This window comes from Phyllobates terribilis, unplaced genomic scaffold, assembly GCF_046119375.1.
Source record: "Phyllobates terribilis strain yellow unplaced genomic scaffold, ASM4611937v1 Scaffold_7__3_contigs__length_470593459, whole genome shotgun sequence".
Lineage (NCBI taxonomy): Eukaryota > Metazoa > Chordata > Amphibia > Anura > Dendrobatidae > Phyllobates > Phyllobates terribilis.
The window spans coordinates 363,173,554-363,186,191 of NW_027362767.1; the positions used below are offsets into that span (position 1 = coordinate 363,173,554).

A 12,638-nucleotide genomic window follows, 5' to 3' on the forward strand; every position below is an offset into this window, starting at 1 on the left:
GGGGCAAGTTGTACTTTTGAATGGCACCATTCATTTTACCACATAGTGTACTGGAAAACAGGAAAAAACTTCCAGGTGGTGAGAAATTCTGAAAAAAAACCCCGCAATTCTGACATTGTTTTTTGGTGTTTTTTGCTGTAATAGCAATACATCGGTGACCCACAATCAAGCCGATGGGTGCATAGAATGAGGCGCACCTATGCCGGCTAAATACCGCTGTCAAAGTTTGACAGTGTCATTTAACAGGTTAACAATTGTGGGTGGCACGAAGTACCACCTGCAATTGTTAGAGGCAGGTCCTGGCTGTAACACACAGCCATTACCTACCCCGAGAGCCCACTCCATACACCCGCTTCTGACTTGCGCTGTACTTATATGGCGAATGTCGTGAAGGCCTTAATTGGTCTGCATCAAAAAACAGGGGTCTAACCACTATAAAGATATACTGTATATAGAAATCAGGACAGAACTGTAAAAAAAAACTGTGTGAAAATGTGAAGAGACACTTTACGGCCTATACAATCAGATATATTCCAAGTATACTTAGATAGATTCTCTTGATCGTCAGCACAGCTTACCTTGATTTTGTTCTCTTCTAGTAAGTACAATGCCATAGCCTTCGCCAATGCTTCAAAGAAAAACCACGAGTACTGAAAAAAGTAATGAGATACCAATTTGATAATTAGCTAAAAAATACATTGCAATGGTTTTATATCATTTGCTAAGGAAAAAAATACATTTAAAGTGGTTGTCTAGTGAACATAAGTTATCATCTATCCAAAGGATAAGCAAGAACTTATTGATCGGTGAGGGTCTGACTGCTGGTGCCTGCACCGCTCAGCAGAATGGGCAATTTTATCCTCATTAAAATGGAACAGGTTGGATGCCCAACCGAAACTCCATTTATATTCTATGCGGCTTTCGGAAAAAGCTGAGTGCAGCACTCGTCATCTCCATAGGGAATGAATGGAGCAGTGGTTGAGCATGCGCACTGCAGCGGTGCCCCTTTCTGCTGTTCAGCACAAATCCAAATGGTAGGACCCCCAACGATCAATAACTTATCACTTAACCTGTGAATAGGTGATAACTTGTTTTCACCAGACAACCCCTTTACTAACTAGCGTCCGAACACAATGAACACTCTAAACCAGTGTTTCCCAAACTCCGGTCCTCACGGACGCCAACAGATCATGTTTTCAGGATTTCCTTAGTATTGCACAGGTGAGATAACCTGTGGCCATTTCTGATGTCTTAATAATTATTCTATCACCTGTGCAATACTAGGGAAATCCTGAAAACATGATCTGTTGGGGTCTGTGAGGACCGGAGTTTGGGAAACACTGCTCTAAACTGTAAAAACAAAGGTACTGGGAGTGAATTCAACAAAAAATTTCAGCCAGTTTTCCTGTTTATTACAGTTGGACTTTTTTGCTCAGCGTGTAGATTCACAAAAATGTTGTGAATTTGGGGTTTTTTATACCAGTCCCTGCACTTTTCAAAAAACAGAAATTAATGAGGGTCAAATGCTTACTTTCCCTTTAGGATCCACTCTTACTTTTGAAAAATATAAATAAATTGCAACATTTCAGTTTCAATTAAATGTGGAAGTAGTCAAAAATCTGTACTTGATTATGGAACCATCACTTGTCCTACATAGAATTAATGCAATTTACAACCTCTGCTCTTATTCACAAATGTAATGTCAACATTGGGCTGACAATTTCTGTGTCTCTCCATTTGGCTGATGATTAATCTGGGATTCAGAAAATAAAAAAGATCTTTTGTACTTTCTGCTTTTGTGAGAACACACCTTTCACTTCCATACCCCGCAATATATAATTATCTATTTAATTGATCTATCTGTCCACAAGTCATGAAAAAAAATTAAACCCTATTCCAAATACGTCAGGACATACATAAAAATAATGACCAGGTGCAGCTGCCGCTCGGTCTATTGGGTGGTCGCACTTATCACTTATCAGGTGCCGGCTATGACCATCTCTGCAAATAAACACCTTCCACTCTCTATCCTCAGCCTCAGTACTGGGCGCTGTTATACACAATTTACATGAAACAATCTAAATATTTTTCATTGATTTCAACCTTCAATCTGTTGGGCCAGTCACTAACATTATAGACAAAGAACTATATATCTCTAGCTTTTCATTTTTATAGCTTTATATTGCACTTCACACATTAACATCAAACTTAAATCAGGACCACAGATCAGCTGTAACATTGAAAAGGGATTGTCCACCTTTAGGGACAATTTATTATTTTGACTTAAATGCATGTACTTTGGACTCTTATGGCCTCGTTAGACGAGCCAATACTCAGCGAACAAGAGTTTGTAGGAATACGCTTTCCTGACTAATAGCTTGTCTAAACAGGCCGGCAATCACCATCGCAATGCCCATGTATCTGGTGAGCTGGCTTAACAATAGTAGTTAATGGTTGCACATTAACCAGTATAAAAATGATGTTCAGCCGATAACATTATATTCTGTTAATGATCATTCTGTGTGCATAAAATGATTTATCATTTATTATGATAAAATAATAATTATTATACTTTTGCTTCTATAGCGCCAACATATTCCGCAGCTCTTTACATTTTAGAGGGGACTTGTACAGACAATAAAGACATTACAGAATAACAATAATCACATAAATCAGATACCAGGAGGAGAGGGGGCCCTGATCGCAAGCTTACAATCTATGAGGAAATAGGAGAGACACAGAAGGTGGATGGTGACAATTGCTTCTACTGTACGGTCAACCATCAATGTAATAAATAGGGTGTTCACGTAATGCTGCATGAACCGGTCACCAACCAGTATGTGAACAGACACAGAGGGCTATTAAGCGCATGGGGGTGTGCAAACAGATGATACGAGGGTCCTGGTTTTGAAGAAAATTTTGTATGGGCAAAACAAGGATAGTTATATAACTATGTTGAGGCAATAGGCCAGAGTAAAGAAATGCGTTTTTAGGCCACGCTTAAAACTGTGTGTATTAGGATTAATCTAAGAGTCCTGGGTAGTGCATTCCAAAGAATTGGCGCAGCACGTGAGAACATTTGGAGACGGGAGTGGGAGGTTCAGATTATTGAGGTTGTTAATCTTAGGTCATTAGCAGAATGGAGGGCACAGGTAGGGTGATAGCCTGAGACAAGGGATAAGATGTAGGGTGGTGCTGAAGCATGGAGAGCTTTTTGGGTGAGGGTGATGAGTTTATATTGAACTCTGTATCGGATGAGCAACCAGTGCAACAACTGGCAGAGGGCAGAGGCATTGGTGTAGCGGTTGGCGAGGAATAAGTACACTTGCAATTTTTTTTTCTAGGAGCCAACTTCTACCTTGACCCCCAGAGTATTGTCAATTATAGCCTTAAAATCAGTATGTAAATGTGCATGTGTGAATATTGGTGTAATTGTATAATTTAGTGTTCTGAAAATGGGTAAATGGTAGAATACTAAAACAAATAAAAACAAATCATAAAGAGTAAGAGAAACGTTTGTAAACGGCAGCCACAAACTACATTTAGGACATTGACATAATGTAGCAAATACACACGGCCACATTACCTTAAGTAACTTATTTATTGCCAAGAAATCAGCTGACTGCTTCAGAACGGTAATCATTGTGGTAGCCAAAATCTCATGGAGCGTCTTGCTTTGCGGAGAAGACAGCTTCTCTCTTTTAAAGACATACTGCGAAAAATATACAACAATGATCAGTAACGAAAAACAGCAAAAATAGAAGCAAACATTTATATTCTTGAATTGAATTAAATCAAGGTTACATGCTAAAGGGAATGTCACATATATTAACTATAACTTGTCGTTTTTAATTCCCTGTTTCACACAGCATTTTCAATATTTAAATTATCACTGTCGTTTCAACAAACTTTGAATAAATCATTAGTTCAAGTAAATAAAATAAACTTTGTAATATAAGTTAGCAGAAAATTCAGCTTCTTCCTATACTTATAAATCACTTGTTCTCCTCCTTCTTGCCTCATCACTTACTCTAAAAAAAAACTACTAAAATCAGTCTTGATTAAAGCAAGCTGGACTGCCAGATCACTGAGGTATCAGGTTACAGAGCCTATCAAAGTATGGAAAATAGAGGAGCAGGAAAAGGCACTGACACAGATAGAGACGCTGCAGCAGCTTCTTGCAAGTAATGTATCTGTCTTCAAGTGCTGGATTCACAGCTACATTGATTAGTTCTGCTGAATAAAGTACTCCATGCTGCTACTGCATCAGTCTGTATGCTACACAGAGTAAATAGAGCAGGAATCCATCTCTGTATGTTGTGCATATGAGACCTCATAGCAGCTAATCTCCCTCCACCAACTCAGAGAGAACTAAAAATTAGAAATGGAGTCTGCAGAGGGGAACGCTGGTGAAAAATGCAGGATACAAATTATATGATTGTCAGAAATAGTGTTATTCCTAATGTACACACATAACCGCTTATTCTGATAAATCCCCTGAAATGACAAGTTTGCTGTAAAATGGTAGAGTCACCTCACAAATGAGGGTCAGATGATTTAGCGAGCCATACTGTAAGCCTTGCTCTTGAGCCTGAGCCTTTGGGGGGAGTTGCAGTTTCATTGCTTTGCTCTGCAGTAATTATTGACTCTGGTAACTTGCAGTTTTTCCTGAATTTTTTGCTGCGATTATTTTTTACTTCATACTTGTCAGGGTACATTTGTCTCTTGCGCATGCTGATAAAGTTTAGTGCAAAAAAAAATAACATGATTCAACTTCTTCAGGTTTTGGTACCAAAAATGCAGCAAAACCTGATACCTGCATTTTTGCACTAACCATTGATTACTATGGGTGAAAAACGCTGAAAAAACTTTAAAAGAAGTGACATGCTGCACTTTGCAAAAACACATCTCTTTAACAAAACAGTCAGGGAAAAAAAGTCAAACTGTGTGCATGAGATTTCTGAAATCTCATAGACTTTGCTGGTATTATAAAACGCAGCTGAAAATTTGCATAAAAAAAAGCAGCAAAAAAATGCTATCAAAAATGCAAAGTGTGAACATAGCCTTATTCAGACATCGGGCTGCACACTTATGCTGTCATTTAATATAGACTTGTATTAATACTTTTCAAAGTATGCTGAAAATTATTTTACATTTCTCTGTGATTTGTGCACGGACACAGGGTCCACAAAAATATGCAAAGAACATGTATGTGAAACATTGGTGTTGGCATTTTGATAGTATAATGTTGTTTGCATCTCTCCTGTTGCAGAAGCCATCATGTAACAAAATGAAATAAACACAAGCCAACTTTTTGTGCACTGCCACCCATTAGCAACATATCAGACTGTGGAAACCTTCAAAATGAATCTGAAGACCCACCTCTTCCGACAAGCCTACAACCTGCAGTAACCCTCGCTCCACCACCGCTGCACGACCAGCTCTACCCTCACCTACTGTATCCTCACCCATCCCTCGTAGATTGTGAGCCCTCGCGGGCAGGGTCCTCTCTCCTCCTGTACCAGTCGGTAACTCGTTTTGTTTATGATTATTGTACTTGTTGTTTGCTATGTATATCCCTATCACATGTAAAGCCCCATGGAATAAATGGCGCTATAATAATAAATAATAATAATAATTAGCAGACTACTGGCTGTTTGAAGACAATCTGTAATATTATGGACAATCATGATTATCAGACTATGGAATTAAAAATCAAGATGATAACATGTATTGTATGACAAGTATGAAGATATTTATCACTGCCACATGTGAACTGTATACAGTATATACATCTGTGCAGGGTGCAGTTACTTGTCAGCATATTTTGTCATAGCAAAGCATTCACATACAGAATATTTTTCAAATACATGTTAAATCATGATATGAGTTGATAATGACAATTATTTAATGAAAAGCTGTAACCAAAGTTCTGTAAAAGAAGCACCATATATTTATAGGGTAGATCCAGGACTTTACGTAAAAACAAAAAATGTTTCTCAAAGTGTGGTGGACTGTATTTAAGGTTCATCTTACCTTTATAAAAGACCGAAGGTAGTGATCTAAACCTTCTTCATGGCACTTGGACACAATATGGAGAAGCACCCTTCAATGAAAACATGAATTTAATGATATGAATTGGAACATTCAGCACACAGCCTACTAACTTCTATATTAAATATGGTTATATATCATTAACCTTTATGGATTCATGATAGACGCCAATGCTACAGTATTAAAGTGGCCCTGCTAGTGGGAAAATCCATGGGAGAGGCTTCTCTGATGCAGCAACTACCATGATCCGCCTATATATGAGCTCTCATTAATCTTTACAAGTCCTGAGCACTGCACTCAGGAAGGCTAGATGAGAGGTCACAAGAAGACACCCCTGGCAAGGATAGCCTAGTTGACGCTTTAAGAGTGGGGGAATCTACAATATGCAACAGCTATATTTTTAGCATTTGCCCGAAGCAGTCACCAATTTAAATTTGGATAAATTCAATTCTCATTGCAGAATGCATCACTGAACCCAAATTGTTGCTCAGTCATCAAGGTCCCAGTCCCTTCACAAGCGATCCGTTCTGCACAGCTGCTCACGTACATAGTGGGTTCCAATTTAGATTGGAAATATTGAAAATATTTCAGAAATCAAACTTCTTTCATTTTTTTTTTTTTTTTTTTTTTCCTAAAGATCAACAATGCAACAATCAAAAATACCACAGAGATCACTCGTAGAATCTTTGTTGTATTTTTTTTCTATTTTCCAAGATCCAAGTCTTCCCAGAGTTCCATTTTGGCCTTTTTCAGTGACGGCTGCATATTTCAAGCATATTCTCATAAATGGAGACATTTATTTAAGATATTGTGCTAGTTTTGTCTCTTTAAAAAGTCATAAATTTTCCTGAACATCATATTTGCCCTAAAATTTGTGATTTTTTTTCACAATTCACCGGTTATTAAAGGGAACCTGCCACCATGAAAAAGCAGTCCAATCTGCAGGCACCATGTTATAGAGCAGGGGGAGCAGAACAGATTGATCTATAGTGTTGTGAGAAAAGACTCAGTATAACCTGTGATTTCATCCTTTAACCTTCGCTCTTTATGGGATTTTCAGTCCATGGCCCGGTCCTTTCAGTGACTGACAGCTTTCTTTGTATAAGTGATATCTGTCAATCACTGAAAAGACTGCTCATTGGCCTGAAAATCCCAGAAAGAGCAGAAGGTTAAATGATTAAAACACAGGTTATACTGAATATTTTCTCACTAAACTATAAATCCATCTACTCTGCTTTCCGTGTTCTATAACATGGTGCCTGCAGATTGGTCCGCACTTAAATGGTGACAGGTTCCCTTTAAAAGTGCCGAAATAAGTGGGTGAGGTTCACTAGAGGAGCCGTGGTCAATATCATTCAGACAGATGTATTATTAATAGATAGAATATGTCACACATTTTCGCAGAAACATACAACCGCTGATCTCAGGAATAGATTTCATTTTCTGACTTTATTCCAGCTTTTAATAAACTCGCCACCATTTACTGCAATGAATTGCAATTTAAGGCTAGGTGCAGACTATCGTATATTCTCTCATCCGTATTTCACATCAGTAGTCGTGAGCCAAAACCAGGAGTGGGTGATAAATACAGAAGTGGGGACGTGTTTCTATTATACTTTTCCTCTGATTGTTCAACTCCTGGTTTTGAGTTACACATACTGATGTAAAATACTGACCAAATACTGAACGTGTGAACGTGGCCTTATGCAAATCATACTCTGCTCAAACTCTGATTAGAGTCTGATCTTAGTCTGCTCCGAGTCTCTTGGATAAGGAGGGAATGGAGAAAAAAATTGCTCCATCTTCTCCATTCTGTCAGACCTAGAAATCGGACTGCGCTCAGATGTCATCCGAATGCAGTCCAATGTTTTCCATGCACTCATAGACTTGCATGGCCAAGTGTGATCTGAATATTGAATCAAACTGGGGCATGCTGCGTTTTTTTTCCTGGGACAGACTCTGTCCGTGGCTGAGATCAGACATGTGCATTGCCTCATTGAATAACATGGGGGTGAGTGCTATCTGTCAAAACAACGGACAGCACTCATCCAATTATTACGGTGGTGTGCATGATCCCAAAGCTTGATGTATGGAATGGGATCCAGAAGCATACTTTACAATTATTTGATATAGATCCTCAACATGTATTCATTTAACAAATTATAAAGAGCCATTAGCCCAAATATAAAAAGCAAAATAATTAGGCACCTGAAAAGGAACCTGTCAGTTGATTCATGCTTTCCAAACTACAGCTGCATGATTCGCTCTGGTCTTTCAAAGAAAATGTAGTTTAAAGATCCAGCTAAACTCTAGAGATGATATTAGTTCAGCGTCACCTCAGAGCAGCTTTTCCCAGCACTGATAGAGTTAATTGACAGGTCTCTTCCGATGTACACACATAGGAGAGACCTGTCAATCACCTGGAGCAGCACTGGGAGAAGCCGGCCGGACTATTGACATCTATGCTTATGGTTCCCAGCGGGGTCTTTAAAATGTATTTTTTCTGAAACACCAGAGCAAATTGTGCAGCCGTAGATTTTGGGCAGCATGAACCAACTGATGGGTTCCCTTTAAGCTTTTGTTCCTAACTAGATGGCTTCTAAGAAGGATGGGTGACTATATTTATTTATTAGGAAACTTTTACTACAGACAATGGTATATTTCACAGTCATGAAAGACTTGGGCTTTAAAAAGTACAAAAGGAGCCATAGTGTTTAAAGTGAATCTGACAACACAAAATGACTGTTCAGACCAAGCACAGGCACTCAGTGCACCCTCTTCAGGGCTGAGAAGTTCAATGCACCTTCTCACGTACATGTTTATCATCTAGCTCTGGCTTTCTCTGGCTCCTGTAAAACCACAGCTGTCAATCAAGAAAGAAGGCGGAGGAAATAGACAGAACACAAGAAAGTAGGAAGGTGCACTGAGATTCTTGTCCATGCCCACGGTGCAACGAGCATCTGTGCTTGGTTTGAACAGTCGTTTTGTGCTTACAGACTCCATCCAAGTGTCAAATCCTTTTTTTCATATATGTTCTTTTACAATAGTATGGTATGACATTGGACATTATTGAAAGATATGGGCCATGTCTAAAAAATTTTCTGAATGACATGCAATCAGACTCCCTTGCAATATAGATTACATTAACCTATGAAGGAGGGAATCTGAACTATTTTGGTGCAATTACAAGATACATCCAGCATGCAATACACTTAAGCTTCCACTAGATGGCAGACGTAGCGCACTTAACAGATATCCTGAGCTAACATCTAATTTCAGGCATGTCTACTATAACCATATGGAAAGCACACTTACAGAGAACAATTTAAAGCTACTTCATCTTCATTGGAAAGCGATGTCAAAACTTGAAAAAGCTGCATGAGAGTTACAGGTAAGAACTGTACCATTACATGGACCTCCATGGCATGCAAACACTGCAGGGAAATAAGACACATCAATGGTTTAATACATACCAGTTTCCACTAGATGGCAGATATGCTCCGTTGGACAGATGTATATTTAAATCAAATATATGTTCAGCTATTTTTGGAGTCAAAAATTTGGCACTCACTAACCTTTTCATTTAATAAACCAAGTCCATAAACTAAAATCTCTGGTTAATGATATCTTACAAAAGTAAAAATAAAGCTTTCAAAGAACGTACATAAATAGTTGTGATATTACTTAGTGGTAGTGTATAAAACTGGAATTCAAAAAAGAGAAATTCCCTTTGTCATGCTCCAGCACCTCACACCTTGCATCAGAAATGACAGCGTGTAACACTTCACTATTGGCAAGAAAAAAAAAAACCTCAACATTGAGCTATCATTGGAATTGCTTCCTTTACCAGCACGAGGGCTGTAAAAATAATATGGGAGTCTATGGACAACTTAAAATTCCCTACTCATCACATTTTTCATGACTGCGGAGCACAGGCTGCTGTAAACCGTTTTTATAGCATGACACCTGCTTGATCCCTGACCTTTAGGTCAATGTGACAAGGAGTAAATGTGGTTGAATAAGTGTTCACCAGGATGATATAGTGGAAAGCTGAAAATCCAATTCTACCGGTATGATTTATTACTGTGGAAAACCTATTTGAGAAGTCATAAACACTCTTAAGTCTGATCACCTGTAATGCATTCTTCTCACCGTTTATGTCGCCCTTCATATACCTGAATAAGCCACAGTATGTTGGGCTAAAATGCACCTAATTTATTAAAAGTATCAAAAGACTGAACATCACTTCCAAACAGAATACTGGTCTGAACAGTTGCATACTAAGGGTAGTCATCTCCATACATAACTAACAAATAAAGCTTCACTGTAGCGCTATAGCATGTAAACATGAAATATGAATTGCATTACTGCTCTAGAAAATAGAAAAAAACGAAAATACTTAGCACATAATTTGGCCAGTTCATTCATGCCCAGCAGCCAATGACAAGGCGGTTTTAATCACAGCAGGATCCTACTTACCCATATAAATGAAGGCTTCAGCCCAGGAGAGGTTTCATATTAGGTTAGGTCCCCCGCAAAAGAAGATCGCCTTGTCGTTGGCCGCAGGGCATGAATGAATTGGCCAAATTATGTGCTAAGTATCTTCGTTTTTTCCTATTTTCTAGAGCAGTAATGCAATTCAAATTTGATATGTTTCATGTTTACATGCTATACCATTACAGAGTGTAACTTTATTTGTTAATTTATTAAAAGGTTCATGCCTCCTAATAAATTTGATGCATCACTGGCTGTCCATGTGTCAAAAAGTGAAATCCATGCATGTTATGAGCAGGTGTAGATTTGTGCTAGAATTTATGCCAATTTCAGTTGTAAATATAAATTTATAATATTATTAAGTAAGTTTGTATGTTTTCCCTGTTTTTGCGTGTGTTTCCTCAAGTTTCCTCCCACACTCCACAGATTGACAGGGAACTTAGGTTGTGAGCCCCAATGGGGTCAGTGATGATGATGTCTGCAAAGCGCTGCGGAATATGATGGCGCTATATTAGAAAAGTAAATAAATAAATCTAACCCATGCATTTCTCTTGACGTTTCAAAAGTGACCAAAGAAGTAAAAAGTTGCTAATTTTTGTGCAAATGTGGCATAAATTTTGACCCTTTTCTACACCAAGGAACTGGCGTAAGTAGTTTAATAAATCCCCACCCCCCTCCTCCAGTGTCTGTGGAAGAATGAGCTAAGTGTAAGTTATTCCTTCCATTGAACGGACATGAAATCTCTCTTGTGAACTAGTGATGAATGAATCAAAGTCTTACTATATTTACACTCCAGCGCTCACTACAGCTCTACAAATAAAAGCTGTGCCGGCAGCTGCAAACACTTTGTGGCAGGAAGCAGTCGCTGTGGGAAAAACTGCTGTAAGAGGACTGAGAAAGCAATTTGTACCTTTAAATATTTCACAAGTTCCCCGGGAACATCTTTAGAGCTGGACAAGATTTTCTGGCAGTACTCGAAGAAATTGTACAGATGTAAATCCTGAAACCAGATAATGCGTCAGTTACAGGCCATTAATAATGCAAAAAAAAAGTGACTACAACGATTAACACTTATATTACAAGAGAAAACATTACAAGGGGGGAGTAGATATGGGGGCGCAGAGGTTGCAGCTACATGCTGGACATGTAAAAAGACACCACAGCATAAATCAGACATGGCAGGAGAGGCGCCTGGTAGTAACAGATTTTGCATTGGGACCCATGAGCTTAAAGTTACATAACTTATTTATAATGTTATAATGAAGATATATAGAATATCCAATTTTAAAGGTGTTGTCCACTTCTGGACAAACTCTTCTTAACAGTCAAAGTGACCATATTAAAAAAAAACAAAAAAAACAGATATACAGACATTTTCGGATGTTAGGCAGAAAAAAGCAGAGAAAGAAGCGGCACTCACAGTTCCATAAAACAGTTCTTTATTCCATGTCAAAAGACATAAAATTGTATGCAGGGGGGGAAGCAGGGAACGTGGAGGACGTCAGCCATTTGCACAAATGATTCTACGGGTCCAGGTACATGTCCTTTGACATGGAATATAGGATTATTTTATTGAACGGTGAGTGACGCTTCTTTCTCTGCTTTTTTCGGCCTATTATAATTCACTATAGAGGCTGAGCACCCCCATATTCCAATTAACCATACTGCGTTCCATATGAGGTTTTTGTGCACACATATTAAGCTGTTTAGTTCCTATGTCTGCACATGAACAGAGAGCAGTGTATGGAGAAAACCAGCTGACTGTTCATTCCAATTGCCAAGCCAGCCCCCTTCTCCAATGTATAGACAGGGAAAGGGGGCTGGCTTGGCAGTTAACACAAACAGTCAGGTAACTAATACAACTATATTATAAAACTTTTTAACTTACTATTTACAACTACTTAGTAGCAAATTCAATGTTAGAGTAAAGTCTTTGTGACTATGACCAACATCAGTATACCTAAAGCCTCTGTTCTAATATATTTCTGACTAATGGTTTAGTCATGACTATCGATTAGTATCCAAATTTAGGGTCAATTATGGGATTAGACAATCTAGAAATTTCAAAGAATTTCTGCAAATAATGGTAA

General features: G+C 38.4%; 1 protein-coding gene across 4 annotated transcripts in view; it reads right to left on the minus strand.

The window, feature by feature from the left end:
• The window catches only part of DOCK11 (dedicator of cytokinesis 11), a 333,016-nt gene that overhangs the window by 238,761 nt on the left and 81,617 nt on the right, over positions 1-12,638 (minus strand). For all 4 annotated transcript variants that reach the window (XM_073641338.1, XM_073641340.1, XM_073641339.1 and 1 more), the window contains exons 23-27: positions 11,459-11,548; positions 9,370-9,488; positions 6,037-6,106; positions 3,587-3,712; positions 579-650 (exon numbers count right to left, since the gene is read on the minus strand). In XM_073641338.1, the coding sequence (XP_073497439.1) occupies positions 579-650; positions 3,587-3,712; positions 6,037-6,106; positions 9,370-9,488; positions 11,459-11,548 (477 nt within the window). The remainder of the gene's footprint in view (positions 1-578; positions 651-3,586; positions 3,713-6,036; positions 6,107-9,369; positions 9,489-11,458; positions 11,549-12,638) is intronic.